The 17,093-nt window shown below is 40.1% G+C and overlaps 1 protein-coding gene across 2 annotated transcripts; it reads right to left on the reverse strand.

Annotated features, from left to right (window-relative positions):
• Window positions 1-223: 223 nt before the first annotated feature.
• Window positions 224-14,553, reverse strand: LOC148873463 (2-alkenal reductase (NADP(+)-dependent)-like). Of its 2 annotated transcripts, XM_088964222.1 has the most exons (6): window positions 14,381-14,553; window positions 14,023-14,257; window positions 12,923-13,100; window positions 2,569-2,735; window positions 2,335-2,417; window positions 224-831 (listed from the first exon to the last, which is right to left on the reverse strand). In XM_088964222.1, exons 1-6 carry the CDS (start codon window positions 14,470-14,472, stop codon window positions 453-455), a joined length of 1,134 nt encoding a protein of 377 aa, XP_088820348.1. In that variant the 5' UTR covers window positions 14,473-14,553; the 3' UTR covers window positions 224-452. The 2 variants fall into 2 exon arrangements, with proteins under 2 accessions (XP_088820348.1, XP_088820349.1); XM_088964223.1 differs by lacking the exon at window positions 2,335-2,417 and having other exon boundaries at window positions 12,936-13,100; window positions 14,381-14,533.
• Between the last annotated feature and the right edge of the window lie 2,540 nt (window positions 14,554-17,093).

Raw genomic sequence — 17,093 nt, forward strand, 5'->3', positions numbered from 1 at the left:
AGCTTAAGTGGCTGACCTGGAAAGCTTGTTTTTTTCTAACCTTAATGGCTAAAACTGAATATTTTGTCCACTAAATGACAAAATAACAAGTTGTTCAGTTCAGAAACTTCAGCCATTATCAAATGGCTGATGTCTAAAAGCTCAAATGTTCTTTTACAAAGCTACAGGTCTATCTATTAAGATACAGAAATTTAGCACGCATTTCCTGCTAATCGAAATACACTTGAATCAAGGCAACAGAAAATGCTGATTTTCTTATTTCCTGTTTGTGATGAAAATGCATGATACTGCATCTCTGAATTCTCTAATAAATTCTCCTATTTTGTTGAGGAAGCTGAAGGATATAAACTTGGAAGATTGTAATATCTTCCATCAGCTGATAATGGACCGTTTTTGATGAATCAAGACAGAAAAAAAAAGCAAGATGTCAAATAAGCAAATTTCCAGGATAATCATTCACGAGCAACACAAATAACCTGTTTACCAACATTTTTGCCAGAAAAGAGGCCAACAAGGGAAGCTGGAGCACTTTCTAGGCCTTCATTCATGTCTTCTATGTAGACAATCTTTCCTTGTTTGTAGTAACTGATGATGAGCTCCAAGAAACGTGGGAACAAATGCAAATAGTCGCTCTGCAGAAACCCCTGCATTCTTATGCGCTTTGCTATGAGCATGAACAAGTTGTGAATTCCCTCAGTTTGAGAGAGGCTTTGTTGTGACACCATCCCACAGATTGCTATCCGGCCATGAGGTCTCATGTTAAGAAGGACTGCATCAAGCATAGGCCCACCAACATTGTCAAAGTAGATGTCAATCCCTTGCGGAAAGTATCTGTCCAGTCAAAGATGAGTAGGCAACAATATGAATTCAATCATGATAAAGATAGTTTGTAGCTTAAGCATCCAGAATGAAGAGAATGCTAAAAAAAATGATTCTATATCCTTGGCAACTTGGCAATGAAATCCCTACTATGCCAATCTCAAATTAGAGGGATGCTGATAATTAACTACTTAAGCAACTTTATTGATTTAGTAAAAGTAATAGCTTTGGTGGTCACTTGGACACACTGAGATAATTTGTCCAAGCAAAGGGATCCTGGAGTTAGAACCTAGTAAATACTTTGCCATGATTTAGTAGAAAGGATTTTCTTGCTTAACTTTACAATCTATGTTCTAATTGTTACAATTGCATTTTAAACCAACAATAAGAAATCGATTTTGGTCATGCCACATGTTACAGGAGGAATAAAGAAAGTGCTTGCATGAGCATGACAAGTGAAGATTGCAGCCACTTTTTTAACTGAATGTAGGATAAAATGACATATTTGGAACTCCATATTCTTCATGCACCAAATTGATGGGAAGATCCCCCTATTATTGCATTATAACAACTTCCATGGAGGATTACCACCATGTTGCTTTCTGGGGGATTTGGAAGGAAAGAAATAAGAGATATTTTCTCAGAAGAAGCTAGACCACTTCCAATGATTTGTAGAGACAACTGCTTGTACACCAGATATTGCATATTGGTCTTGACAGAATTTATGGGTTGCAAAGAATTGGTATTAATCGAAAATTTGGATTAGATGATGAGGTACTATGTGGCTTATTTTGATGGTTCAAGTATTCTTCATAACTATATATATTCATTTTGATGCATAAACTCCTTGGCCGGAACCCTATCTTGATCCTTTGTACTACTCTTAAATTTAATTACCACTAATATTACCTTGTTGACTATCCAAGGAAAAAGGGGGAAAAACGAAATTCATGATCCTCACATGCCAATGTAATATGCAAAAGTACTATCTTCCCTTAATAATTGCATAAATAAAAATGAACAATAAAATTTAGCCAAAACCAGAATGGTGAATACACATTAGTGATTCCCTGATGGATCACTGAAACTTAATCCAAGGATCTGAAATAGGTAGAGGGGGGGGGGGGAAGCTAAAAATTTAAAAGCTTGAACAATTGATTCAACAAAGCATTCATCCAAAAAAATATTTATCAAAAAAAATCATCCCAAACAAAGAATTAAGACAACTAGAATATGAGAAGACCCTAGATAGTCAGGGCCAGCATTAGGTAATTACCTTTATTCAGAATATGACAAAAGTTCCCCTATGGACATGCAACAAACTTGTCTGGGAATCTGGGCTCCAAGTCTTGGCATTCCTAAGCCAAGTTCAAGTTTCTAAATTCTATTTAAAACCAATTTCTAAGTTTTTAAACATTATTTGAAGTAATGATCCTTCTTTTGCATCCCATGATCCCACCAAATTCATGATATAAGAAGAGTTATTTTCTCAAAATTTCACTACTGAATACAAACCTTCTTAAAGCTGCATTTAGGTCGGGCTCTTCTTTGTAATTGAAAGCTTCATCAAATCCTAGCTTGTTCTTAAGAAGATCAACCTATAATTTTCCATGTAAGTTTTTCTTTTTCATCAGTAAAAAATAAAAAAAAAGCAAGACATCCGCTCTGTTCGATATATTTACCAGTCAATGTAATTCTTAGGGGGGGAAAACAAAGAAAGAATACATGCAATACTGAAGGAAAACTCACCTTTTGGCTTGTGCCAGCACTTCCAACCACATAACAACCATATAACTTGGCAAGTTGACCAACAAGTTGACCAACTGCTCCAGAGGCAGCTGAAACAAAAACATAATCTCCTTTCTTAGGGGAGCAGACCTCATAAAATCCTGCATAAGCTGTAAAACCTGGCATACCTGCACTAAAAGAAATTATTAGTGACATAACTACACAGGAAACCAGATGATAAAAATAAAACAAAACAATGGAAATGGTTTACATGAAAAAAACAAGTCAATAGATATTACAAACTTCTTAAGAGTTTTTATTTTTGTATTCATATTTCAGCACCATTTGTCACATTTATATACAATCATTTATTTAACTTCTCCTATGTACAAACCTAATTAAATATATAAACTACTTTTGGGAATTAAAGGAAAACTGTAGAAGGCTTGAAGCAACTTTGCATAAATTATTTTTGTTATTGGAATAAAACTCTGAATAGATTGCAGAGAAAATGTAGCCCCCTTCTAAGCTTTCAATTTTATATAGTTGGCTATTTCAATAAGGACGAAGGTTCCTGCTAATTTATACACATCCTCTAGGTTGTTCACAAAAGTAACACAAAACGAACAAACATGCTACAACTAATCTTTTCTAGTTCTTTTGATTAAGTACAAGTGTTAATTGTTTTGTATTTTTTCTCTAATTATGCCTACTAAGGTTCTCGATGTCGGCAAGACAATGGCACTTCCTACTGTGAGATCCAGTTGTACAAGGCTTCCTATGATTATAAAACTTACAACTAATTTGAATTTGAGAAAAACTGAGATAATGGTGAAACTCGAGTATACAAATTAGAACTAGCGGTCCAATTTGTAAATGAAGAGCTAGATTCAGTGTCATTTCTTCAAGAAAATTCTTTCCAGATTTACGCTCCAGCTTATAATATCCAAACCATAATCCAATCCAATTGGATCTGACAGTGAATTGCTTGGCAGTATTGCACTGACATAGTATAATCATGAGGCCCCATTTTCAATGTGGTCTGCCCATTGGAACTATTGGAGTAGCTGCTAATCATTCCTAACAGGGGTGATGGACATCCCCACACTCACACAACAAGGAGTTGTGACATTACTACCTCCACCTATACAAAAATAATTGATTAAGAGCATTCAAATAACAGCTGTATGATATATTTGTAAAACATATGTGCACTGCAACCCAAGAATGAACTCTACCTCACAATTCCTTTACTATTGCCTCTTCTATTCTCTCAATATCTTCAAAAGTTCTGGCATTTCTTTCCATCCATACAGTCCAAATAATTGCCAAAGGCAGCAGTCTCCATACTACTTTCTTTTTTTGCTCAAACCCTTCAACTGCCAAGTTAAAAGCTCCACTATAGAGTTTAGAAAGCAAGCATGAAGCCCAAAAATGTCCACACTTTAAACCATAACCTTCTAACAAACAAGTTCAAAACTTGATGATTTGTATATAATACAAACTCCATTTTGGACCAAATAATGCTTCAAAGCCTACACTAATGTGTATAGCTCTTGCTCATAGTAGACCATTTCCTTCTTGCTTCATTACTTTTCACTATAGAAGACCACATGTCAATTCTCCTGAGATAGTACAAAATCTGTAACAGTCATAGAAGCATAACATTCCACCTCAAATAAATCAAAGTTGCACAAAGCAAGTACAGGAGATTTGGTTAGTTTCTCCTTCATCAATTGGAATGCCTCGTCTGCTTCCAGTGTCCACTGGAACTGCCCCTCTTTTAAGCAATTTGAGATAGGACTGACTATGCTGCTGAAATGTTGTACAAATCACCTACGGAAAGTAGCCAAACCATGGAAACGTTGCACCTCATGTACATTTTAGGTGTGGTCCAGTCTCTAATAGCCTTAACCTTTCCCACATCAACCGTAATGCCTGAACCACTAACCACATACCCAAAAAATACAAGCTGTTTGGTCATAAAACTGCACTTCTTAAGGTTGGCAATAAAGCTGATTTTGGAAAAATAGCCTCAGAATCAAGTCTAAAGCATATTGTGTTTCCCTCGATAGGAAGCAGTCCATCAGGTAGCTCCTAAGGGAAAATACTACTATATTCTTCAAATAATGATTTCATGGTATTGGGTACACCAGTGAGTGAAGGACCTTTACCCTTGGCTACAATAGCATAAATTTGCCCATCTCCTTTGATTATCAAGGAATCTTTGAGTAAGAAGAAGGGTACGCCCCTCCACTTGAGATGCTTTAGGCCGTTCATTCCCAAAGGTCCAAAATCTTTTGTTTATCTTTAGTTAAAATATAAAAATTATCTCTACCCCTATGACTGACATCATAATAGAATTGCCAAGGTCTTCCCAAAATAATGTGGCTAACATCAATATCCATAACATCAAATAGTAATTCACCAATATGTATAAAGAGAAGGCCACCTTGCACTGTTGGGTCTAATTGGTAGGCCCAACTGCTCTTTGATTGATTTGGCAATGACATTTGCTTTTTCTCCACTATCAATGGTTATGTCACACACTATATTTTCTACTCTACATCATTTCTTGAAAACTTTCTTTTCTTGTGTGTCAAGTATTGGTTGCTTAGCTGCATAAAGGATATGCTTGACCACAACAAAAGTTCTCTCGTCTTCTACAAAAGCCTAATGAGCATCATCTCCTAATACCATTTCATTATCAACAATAGGATCTTCATTCTAAGTTAAAAAATATAGTCTGTCTTCAACCTGTTCAATCATATTTACTCCTCCAGTACATGGTGATAGAACCCAGGTAGGTAATCCGCCATCGGGTCACCAGGCCCAGGCCCATGCGGGCCATGAGGCACATGCAGCAGCAGGAGCGGCACATGCAAAGCATTGCAAGCCTCCCCTGCGATTCATTTACAACCGCAAGCCACGTCTTAACCACCTGCATGCATAAGCGTGTGGTCATGATGAGCTGATTAGGAGGAAAGCCTATATAAGGCCTACGGGTAGAACTGAATGAGCAGAAAAAGCATAACCAACTTAGTTTCTCTCTTCTTCGTCTTCTCTCTCTCTCACTCACTCTCTCTCTCTCTTCCTCTCCCTCTCTCTCTCGTAACTCTGTTTCTAGAGGAAGGAGCTCCCTCGAAGAAGCTTCATCACTGGGAATCCAACAATTGGTATCAGAGCCCCTGATCCGCCATGCCCACAACTCGCAACCAGTCACAAGAAGACAGGATTGACCGGATGGAGGGTGAATTGAGAAGCATGAAGGACGCTCTCTCTGCGGTAGTATCTCAGCTCGAGCGAATGTCATCCCGGCTCAACAAGGAGGCAGACCAAGAGGGATCGAGCAGCGGCGCTCTTCAGCTGAGCAGCACTTTCAACCTCCACAGCCCCAAACTAGTATTTCCCACGTATTCAGGTGACGATCCTTCTCCTTGCATCTATTGCGTAGAACGATATTTTGATTTCCATGAAATTCCGGCCGGTCAGAGAGTTCAGATTGCCTCCATCCATCTTGATGGAGAGGCTAGTCTCTAGTACCAATGGTACCGTCGTTCACACCCATAGTTGTCTTGGTTAGACTTTGTGGAGGCCTTGCAAATACGGTTTGATCCTTCTAGCTTCGAAAATTTTGACAAAGCTTTATCTAGAGTAAGACAAACTGGCTCCGTTCGAGAGTATTAGGTTGAATTCGAACAACTAGCCATGAGAGTGCATGGATGGCCGGAACATGCTCTCACTGGCTACTTTATTGGTGGCTTGAGGGAAGACATTAGACTGGAAGTGAAAGCCCTACAACCCCCTATTATGCTGGCCACGGTGAGCCTAGCCCATTTGCATGAAGACAAATTAGCCCGGGCTCAGAGGAACCCACGACCGGGAATTCTCAGGCCGGGCCGGTTCCCAAACCCTTGACATCTAAAACCGAGCTGACCCCGGCTCAACCAAACCCCCCGCCGGCCCCCACTATGAGAAAACTCACCTGGGCCGAGATGCAGGCCTATCGGGAAAAAGGCTTGTGCTATAATTGTGAGGAGAAATTTTCTCTGAGACATAAGTGCAAGGCCCAGTAGATGTTCCTTCTTCAAATTATTGATAGCTCGGTTGAGAATGAAGATGTGGATACCGGACCCATGGTCCCTGACAAGGCGGAAGATTCCGTTGAAGAAAACCTAGAGATCTCACTCCACACCCTAACTGGGCTCCACTCCACTGAGACTATGAGAGTGCATGGTGTTCTTAAGGGTAGAAAAGTGTGCATCTTAATTGATAGTGGGAGTTCCCTTAACTTTATCACTTCAGACCTGGCTCGACAAATGGGCCTAGAGGTACAGGCGGTTACTCCCTTTGTTGTTAAGGCAACTAATGGACAGCAGATACCTTGTGATGGGCTGTGCAAGACCGTGGGCCCTTAGAATTCAGGGCCATGTGTTCAGCATGGACCTGTATCCCTTGGATTTCAGTGGGGCTGACTTAGTCTTGGGGATCCAATGGCTTAAACTCCTCGGGCCAACAGTATGTGATTGGACCCTCCTGACTATGGATCTCTGGATGAATGGGAAGCAATGTCATTTAAAGGGGATTGGACCAACTGAACCAGCAGCCTGTTCAGTCCGGCATGTTGTCAATTACAGCCTTCACTCCAATGCAACAACCCTGGTCTATCTAGGTTCGTTGGGCATAGGGCCCAATGTTTATTGTGACAACGGAACCTACAAGGTGACAGAAGATCCCATTTTACAACAGCTCCTAGCAGCATATCAAGATGTCTTTGGAGAACCAAACGGCCTACAACCTGTACGCAATCAAGATCACCACATTCCTATTCAGCCGGGGGCCCAACCCACCAATGTCAAGCCTTACAGATACCCACATGTTCAGTGGGCTGAAATTGACAAAATAGTCATAGAATTGTTGTCCAAGCAACTGATACAACCGAGCCACAATCCCTATTCTTCTCCCTTCTCGTCAAGAAGGATGGAACGTGGCGTTTCTGTGTTGATTATCGGGCCCTCAATAGCATCACTATGAGGGACAGATTTCCCATTCTATTAATAGATGAGCTATTTGATGAGTTGAAGCATGCTGTTTATTTTTCCAAATTGGACCTATGATCCGACTACCATCAGATCCGGGTCCATCCAGAAGACATCCACAAAACAGCCTTCAGAACCCATGATGGCCACTATGAATTTCTGGTCACGCCTTTTGGGTTGACTAATGCGCCCTCCACTTTTCAGAGCCTCGTGAATAATATCTTCCGGCCCTACCTCAAGCGCTTTATCTTGGTGTTCTTTGATGATATCTTGGTCTATAGTAGTGATTGGGCTTCTCATTTAAAACATTTGGAGTTAACCCTCGGGATTCTCCGGTGATATCAATTATTCGCCAAGCCTTCCAAGTGCACTTTCGGCCAAACACAGATTCAGTATTTGGGGCACTTAATTTCACGTGGGACTGTAATGACTGATCCTGAGGAAATTGTGGCAATGACTCAGTGGGCTCGACCCAAGGCCATCAAGAGTTTGCGGGGTTTTCTGGGTTTCACCGGATACTACAGAAGGTTCATAAAAGGTTATGCCTCCCTAGCCGCCCCTCTTATAGCTCTGTTGAAGAAGGATGCCTTTACTTGGTCAGAACAAGCGGAGGTAGCATTTGAATCCCTCAAGAAGGCGATGGCGACACCACCTACCCTGACCTTACCTGACTTTTCCAAGCAATTTGTGGAGTGTGATGCATCGGGCAGAGGAATTGGTGCAGTCTTGATGCAAGAGGGATACCCTATTGCTTATTTTAGTAAGTTCTTATCAGCCCAAGCCCAATTAAAGTCTACTTATGACAAAGAGTTGATGGCCTTGGTGCTCTCGGTGCACAAGTGGAGAGCTTATTTGTTGGGGCAAAAATTCACAGTCAGGACTGATCAGAGGAGTCTCAAACATTTGATGGAACAAAGGATTCTTAACCTTGAACAACAGAAGTGGGCCAGCAAGTTAATGGGCTTTGGTTTTACCATTGAATACAAACCTGGCCCATCCAATGCAGCTGCTGATGCTCTATCCAGAAGAGAAGAAATGAACTCTTTGACAGTTTACAGACCTCTCCACCCCTTGCTTGATCTCATCGAGAACAATTGGGATCAGGGGCAAGCCGAGTGGCAGGGTACTCCCTAGTGGGTTCAGACTTGTTCTACAAAGGGCGGCTAGTGATAGCACCCAAATCGGCTTTTCACATAGATCTCTTGAAGTTGTTCCATGAGACAGTAGAGAGAGGTCATTCTGGGATGATCAGAACTTATAAGCGCATAGCAGCACACTTCTACTGGTGGGGAATGAAGAAGGCGGTGCAGGATTTTGTTGCGAGTTGCTTTGTATGCCAGACCTAGAAATACCAGGCCCAAACCCCAGCTGGGTTGCTACAGCCCTTACCCATTCCAAATCAAGTGTGGGACGAGGTAATTATGGATTTTATCACGGGGTTGCCTAAGTCTGGAGGGAAGTCTGGAGGGAAATCTGTTATACTGGTTGCTTAAGTATGCGCACTTTGCTGCACTTTCCCACCCCTACACGGCATCTCAAGTAGCTCAGGTCTACATTCGAGAAGTGGCTAAGCTCCATGGTACTCCAACAACTATCATCACAGATCGGGACCCAACCTTTGTGAGCCGATTTTGGGAAGAATACTTTTGGGCACAAGGTACTCACACTTACCATTCCACCAGCTACCACCCGCAGACTTACGGGCAATCAAAAGTGGTTAACTGCTGTCTAGAGACCTACCTCAGGTGTTTCGCGGGAGAAAAGCCTACCCAGTGGCTAAAATGGCTTCCGTGGGCGGAATTCTGGTATAATACCACTTATCATGTTTCTACTGGGACCACCCCATTCAAGATCTTGTATGGAAGGGACCCACCCTCCGTGTTACCCTATGAGAAGGGCACATCATTAGTTGCAGAGGTTGAACAGCAACTCGAAGCCAGGGACAAAGCACTGCAATCACTCAAGAACCACTTACTCAAAACCTAGAATTACATGAAGATGCAGTATGATAAGAAACATTGCGATGTGGAGTACCGGGTGGGGGACTTAGTCTACCTAAAACTACAACCTTATAGGCAGTCATCTCTGGCAAAACAAGCATGGCAGAAGTTCTCACCTCATTTCTTTGGTCTCTTCCGCATCTCAGGGATAGTGGGAGCAGTAGCTTACAAATCAGACTTGCCGAGTACTGCCCAGCTCCACCCAGTATTTCATATCGCGCTCCTCAAGCCATGTCGAACAGATGCGGACTTGGTGAAGCCACTATTACCTGAGTTTACTAGTGAAAGGCAGCTGATTGTTGAGCCCAATGTCATCTCAGATATCCACTGAATAAAGGTTGGTCGCAAAGTGGTGAAGCAAGCTCTTGTTCAGTGGATGAACCTGCCCACAGAGGATGCCACTTGGGAAGACTTCAGTAAGTCGTAGGAGCAGTTTCCCCATCTTGACCTTGAGGCCAAGGTCATTCTTAAGGGTGGGGGAGATGATAGAACCCAGGTAGGTGATCCGCCATCGGGTCACCAGGCCCATGCAGGTCGTGAGGCACATGTAGCAGCAGGAGCGGCACATGCAAAGCATTGCAAGCCTCCCTTGCGGTTCATTTACAACCACAAGCCACGTCTTAACCACCCACATGCATAAGCGCGTGGTCATGATGAGCTGATTAGGAGGAAAGCCTATATAAGGCCTATGGGTAGAACTGAATGAGCAGAAAAAGCATAACCAACTTCGTTTCTCTCTTCTTCTTCGTCTTCTCTCTCTCTCTCATAACTCTGTTTCTGGAGGAAGGAGCTCCCTCGAAGAAGCTTCATCACTGGGAATCCAACACATGGTTGTGGGCAAGAGCTAGAAGTGTGACCTCTTCCCCCACACTTACTGCAGTTATTCCCTACAAGGTAAGCATATGGGTTGCTATTTTTAAGCTTCTTACCATGTTGGACAGGTTGATTTTGTTGTGAATGAGGCTGATTTGGTTCCTCTCTAGGCTGGTTCTTTCATTGGAGAGTATTATGGAATGGGGCAATGGGCATTCTAGCCTTAGAAGAATTCAAGAGAGAATGTTGGTATGTCTTAACAACTTCTTTCCCCTACTCAACAGTAGTCTCAACCCTAAATGTCTTATCCAAGTAGTACTTTCTAATTGGGTATTGTTCAAGATGACTTTCAGTCTTGATAGCTAAACAAATAGCATCATTCAAATCCCACACATCTTGGGCTGCAACTTTTATTGTATGATTGGTTTGTGACCCTCAATGAATCAAGCAGCCTTTTGTAATGGAATTTCAACCAATTCATTACAAACTGATAGCCTGGAAAACTTAGATGCATACTCCCTAATCCCATGTGTACCTTGCACACAATGCTGGTATTACTGGAACAAGTATTGGTCACAATCACGTGGAAGGAATTGAGCCTGAAGTAACTGCTTCATTCTTGGCCATGTCCTAATAGGTTGTTCCAGATCAGACTTTCTCCATTTGAACTTGATCCCACCAAGCAACAGCTCCCTCTTTTAGCTTTTAAGAGACCAACTTCACCTTATTTTTAGTTGTTTCTACAAAACCAATGAATTTCTCTACCTCACGAATCCAATCAAGGAAATCTTCAATATGCAACAGTCTATTGAATGTTGGCATCTCAATCTTCATCTTGTAATCCCTATCACCATTATTTCTTTTCTTAGGTGGCTGTCTAAAATCAATGGGCTTTCCCATATCCTGATTTTCATCTTCAAAATTATCAAAATATTCCTCTTCACCACTAAAATAAAAGGTTGTTGCTAGGGCATGGAAACATGGTTGTTCATGGGACTGGACCACCACTTGTGGCTGAAACTGGTTCCCATGATCAACTACCTTTTGCTGGTAATAGCAAGCAGCTGAAGATTGGTCCTAATGATTGCTTCAGTCAACTACCTAATAGTAGCTTGTAAACCTTGAAAGAATGCAAATTGTTGCTGCTGTACTCTCTAATGCTGAGAGAATCTTAAATCCATTGTTGGCAGCTTTATTGTGGGCCATGATTGAGAGAAAACTCATGCTCCAATGCCTCCATATCCAGGAGAACAGGTCTAGAAAATCTGTTTTTGTGATTTTTACTGAAAAAATCACCCAAAGTGATCGAGAAATTTAGAAAGAAAGAAAAACAGTGTTAAGAAAGAACCACCAGCTTTCTTAAGCTTGAAGCAACTGAATATCCTCTTTGTTTTCTTAAAGAGAAGCTAATAATGTTCTTATGGGGTTTTGTTTAGGGCGCCAGCCAATAAAACCCTGAAATTACAAAAGTAACCCTATCCCAAAATAACAAGGAAAACCCAAAAATCATTAACTGACTAAGAAACAACCTAGGAAATCATTAAAGCAAAATTTAAACAAGACAAATAGCTAAATTCAGGCATGTGACTGCTTCATTTTCTTGTTCTTTTTATATTGCCACGTGTTTCTTCATAATTAAGTGCAGCAGCCTCTAAATCAAAACATGTGCCTGTGCAACGTTTTCTTAAAGTTTGGAAACACAAAAAAGGGGAAATGGATAAGAGGTCTTTTTCTTAATTGTAATTTAGAATTGCATAAAAGCAAAATCATTGAAGTAAAATATTAAACAAAAAGAAATTCCTAGAAGGAACTCAATGTCATATTGTCACATTAAGGGGCATTATCTCTTCATTTTAAAGCTTTCACCAGGACGGCATAGCTTTTCTCCCCACTCAAGAAGATACTAAGACTTTCTTTCTTACAAAATTGAGTTTCCCCAAGCAACATATTCAAGTATCAATAATATTAGACAAGAAAAAAATACCTAAAACTTGATAAATGTGTAGTTTATCTTACACTTCTCAAGTTAACCTTGGTAAGTGTTCTAAGAATTTGGCTAAGGAAGTTTAGTATAATCTCCTTTTGATAGCTAAACGATTCTCCCACAAGCTGGAAGTCATCCTTTTTATTTCTATTTTATTTTGATTTTTGCAGTATTTTATTTCTCTCTCCTCTTTCCTCTTTTCCTCTGCATCCTTTTCATTTAATTTTTCTTGGTTTGCTCTAATAGGGTGGTTTAAATGCTCAGGCTAGGGAGGTTAGACAATGTAGTTGATTGAGGCCAAAATTTCTAAGCATCTATTCCCTCCTCCTATGGTCTCATCTCATTTTTAAGTATTTGGACTTTGATTCAATAAAAGCATCTACATGAGAAAAGACTATTGTTGAATGAAGAATATAAAGATTGAGAAGGATAAGTGAAATATGTAGGTCACTGAAAGGGTACATGTGCATTAATAATAACTAAGAGGAAATCTCCAAGAACTTAAGTGAATGCCTGTTGAAGGAAGAAAACAACCATACCAAGAAGACCCACATGGTATGAAAGAGGAATATCATCTTGCTGAATTTTTCTCAATTGTGCGGTCCTCGTAATCAAGCTGTACTTTTCCCAACCAGTCAGTCCTGAAATCAAATCGCCTGGCTTGAAATTTGGGTTATCAGACTCCACAACTCTTGACACGCCAAACCCCTCAATGACCTTCATTTGACTACAAATGGTTAAGTAACCATATCTAGAGATTCATCCTTAACAAAACTGAGAAAGTTAAAAAGAAGGAACGGTTCTTCCTGTATCCATCCCTATTCATACTAATGCAGTACTTTGAGACTAGATAGTCGTGTTCCAATAATAGCAAAGCATATGAGAATGCAGTACAATGTCTAGAACCAGTGCTACGGCCAACATGTCGTGGTAGTTGTTCAATATGAAGTACATACATTCATGCACAAATTAGTATATCTTTGAGTGCTCTAAGCATGAAACAAACGTTACAAAACTCCCTAGAAACCCATAAAAGAAAATGTCAGAGTAAATTCAAAGTAAGACAGATTTCAAGAAGTCAAAATTTTGATAGACTCATAAATTCACTTACATCTGTAACAAAATCATAGGGAGGAAACCCAATTTTTCCATGAAAAGATTATCAAAAACTTGGCGAAGCTTCTTTAAAAATAGCAGAACAGATATCTACCAAAGTAACACCTATCTTTTCAAGAACAGAATACGTACAAGGTGCTAAAAAGAAATATAAACAAATAAATAAGAAACATTGTAATTGCTTTTACACTACACGTTAGATAGATCAAAATAATTTTCTAATTAGGAATAGCAAGCAAATCCCATCACCAGTAACAAAGGAAATACCAACATTTTGCAGCAAAATCTTTAGAAAAAAAAAAAAAAAGAGACTACCATTTGAAAATATACGAGGATGACTAAGAATCACAAGTAACAAAGGAAATACCAACATTTTGCAGCAAAATCTTTAGAAAAAAAAAACAGAGACTACCATTTGAAAATATACGAGGATGACTAAGAAATACTTCAGAATGTTAAAGACTGGTAGTAGACTAAAGTATAACAAACAGAACAACAATCAACACTAAGAGGCAGTCCTTACCGACCCAGGAACAAAAGGGGGAATGTAGGAATCATTGAAATCCCTCATTCTTCCTCGCATATAAGGGTCACAGGAAAGATAGAGATTCTTCACAAGAAAAGCCCCGGACCCTTCCGGAACCTCCAACTTAATATTCCCGACCTTTAGTTCCATGTCTGACTCCACAGGAATTCCCTCAATGTAGTGCTTGAAGATAATTTGCTTGTTCTGAACCACCGCCATCGCCGAATCTTCCCTGCAAACTTGAGCTTAACTCAGATGGAGAGAGAGAGCGAACGAGAATACATAAATGCAATAATTATAAATTGGCGGGTCTGTTCTCGAGCTAGAGATGCAGTTGCCATTCGCTCGTTCTTACCTAACCAATCTCGCAAAGTTGTGTTTGGTGAAACCAAAACAATCTTGCAAAGTCGTAAATAAACCAGTAACCACCCAATAATAATGGGGCATGTCTGGGTCAGCCCCAAGTTTCAACTTCCTCCACGTTCTAACCAGTGGACGAAGTTGAAACCGGTGGATCACCCAACTACCTACCTACCACTACCAGTAGTCACTACTCACTAGCCAGTAGAATCGTAGTCTCTAACCAGTGGACTCCACTCCGGATCCACTGCGTTTGGACTCGAAGGGATGTTATCTTCGAGTCAAATAAAATTTTAACACGTCATTGGGTGATCCACCGGCCATTACCTGCGACCGGTTGAAGCTTTATAAATGACAAACAAAAATAAAAAATATTAAGTTTACAAATTTTTAAAATAAAATGCCAATGCTAACAAAAAATTCTAAAACTCTCTGTTATCAGACTCAGACCATGCTCCCCTCACCCAACCATTACAATTTTAACGGCAACTGCAACGGTGTTCTTCCGGTCTTCCCTATTCTCTTTGTGCTTCTCTACTTTTGTCTGTTTAGTCAGCAAAACTAACTTCGCCACCTTTTTCAGTTCATCCATTATCCATTTTAATCACAGAAAGATCAATCCTCATGTGCCGCAAATATCTTTGGCACGGGTACCAGCTCCAGCCATGAATTTGATACAAGAATTCTTTACTAAAGTGAGTCAGTTCAAGCTTGTTTAATTCAAAATGTTTTCTTTTTATTTTCCTTTTTCAATATTGGTTTTTGTTCAATTTAGTTTTCTTGTTGCTTTCAATTATATGCAGAAGTATAACTAGCACAAGGTTGAAGAAGGTCTTTCGAGAGCTTGGGTGATAATTCTTTGGGCTATCTGTTCATGTTACTACACAACTCTCACAAAAGATGAATTCATCCCCAGAATACCCATATACAGAAACCCATTTGCGTTTCACCAGTTAAGACCAAGAAAACTGTGCTTAATTATTTATTTCCGTTTGAGTCTTCACCATTTTTCTTCTCTCTCTCTCTGCAAATCAGAAAGTAGAATGTAGATCGATCATTCTAGCTTGCTCGTTGCATGTTTCCTTTGAACGCTGTTCTGTTGCGGTTTGAACTTTAAACACTGTTGATGAAGATTAATGGTTGGGTTGGCGAGCAGGTTCGAGTCTGAGAACGAGAACGTGATGAGGCGGTGAGGGATTTAGAATTTTCTCTCGGTATTATCTTTTGTTATCAGTCATAAAACTTCAACCGTTTGTAGGTGATGATCAATTGAGTAATGAATGACGTGTCAAAAAATTTTAGGGAAAACTACGGAGATGCAGAATTCTGAATTCCAACCCCCCCTACAAGTAGCCCTGTCCCCTATAAACCACATCCTTCCTGTGAATTTGACATCAATTCACAGGATGCATTCCCCTGTACTTTGGGCCTACTAAATTCTGAGTTGTGCTGATTTATACTTCTCCCAAAATTTTAATAGACTCAAGAGAAAATCCCTTCGAGTCCAAACACAATGGATCCGAAGTGACTCTCTTATCCCAGAGACCTAGACCAAAGGGGTTAGGCCCGGCATGATTAGATATTTCAAACATGGTTTTGAAAATTAGATCGGACCGAATCGGTTGACCCACGAACCGGTTAGGCAATTAGTTCTGTTTCACCCTAAAACTACTTTTGGGCAAAAAACCATTGATTTGGTCAATGACCTGTTGATTCGGGTAGTTGAACCATCAATCCATCGACTCGACAACAATGGTTTTTGGCCTTTTATTTAATAATTTTTTTAAATCAACTGTCCATGCAAACCGAACAATTGGACCATTCAACCCAGAAACCGGTCTCTAAAATGGTTCCGTGTTTGATCCAATTTGTATAACCTTTTTACTTCAAAGTTCAATGCCTCAAACCCGAAACGGCATTATCACACCATCTCCCTACTTATATTTTTTCATTCATGGGATGGAAGATGTTCTCTCAATCTTAATGCGGATTCGAAGTTTTTACTTCAAATTATGGCATCCATCCCACACACCCCCTGTTGGGTCACGCATGCCTTCTCCATTATGACACAAGTCCCACATAGAAACCCGATTTTTACAGAGTGCGCCTCTGGAAACTTTTTCTTTATTTATATTTATTTATTTAGGGGAGGTGTTCCTAATACATGGTGGAATGTGATTGTGAGATTGGTGTGAGGCGCCTTTGATGAGGAGCAGATTCCAATTCTCCCACATAACCCTTTTCTCTCTCTTTCTTTCATTTTTATGGATATAATGGTACAAATTGAAATGATTAATGCAATGGTCACTGAGAAGGTGCAATAAATTCAATTTAAGTTGGATGGTGTTGAAAGTCAGGTTAATTAGGGTTATGACAAATGAAAAATATGAACCCAAACTTACTTCATTTTAGGTTGTATTTTTGCCATTTAAAGACCATCGGATGCTTATTTAGAAATTATTTACCATTTAGCACTTAGGGGGCTTTCCTTTTTGGAATTTTGAGAGGGGGAAAGTTGGTAAATGGGATTTTGAATTCATATTTGTGCCCCACAAATGCCCCATAGCATATCCCAACCATGTATTGAGAATATCTCCCACAACAACTTTGGGAGAGTTCCCAATGCATGTTGAGATGTGTATGTGGAGCGTTTGTGGGGTGTAGATGTAATTTCTAGGATTTTGGTTCCCATTGACCAAAAAACTCAT

Source organism: Nelumbo lutea, chromosome 1 (genome assembly GCF_056320005.1).
Source record: "Nelumbo lutea isolate HS-2025 chromosome 1, American lotus-T2T, whole genome shotgun sequence".
In the NCBI taxonomy this organism is placed as follows: domain Eukaryota; kingdom Viridiplantae; phylum Streptophyta; class Magnoliopsida; order Proteales; family Nelumbonaceae; genus Nelumbo; species Nelumbo lutea.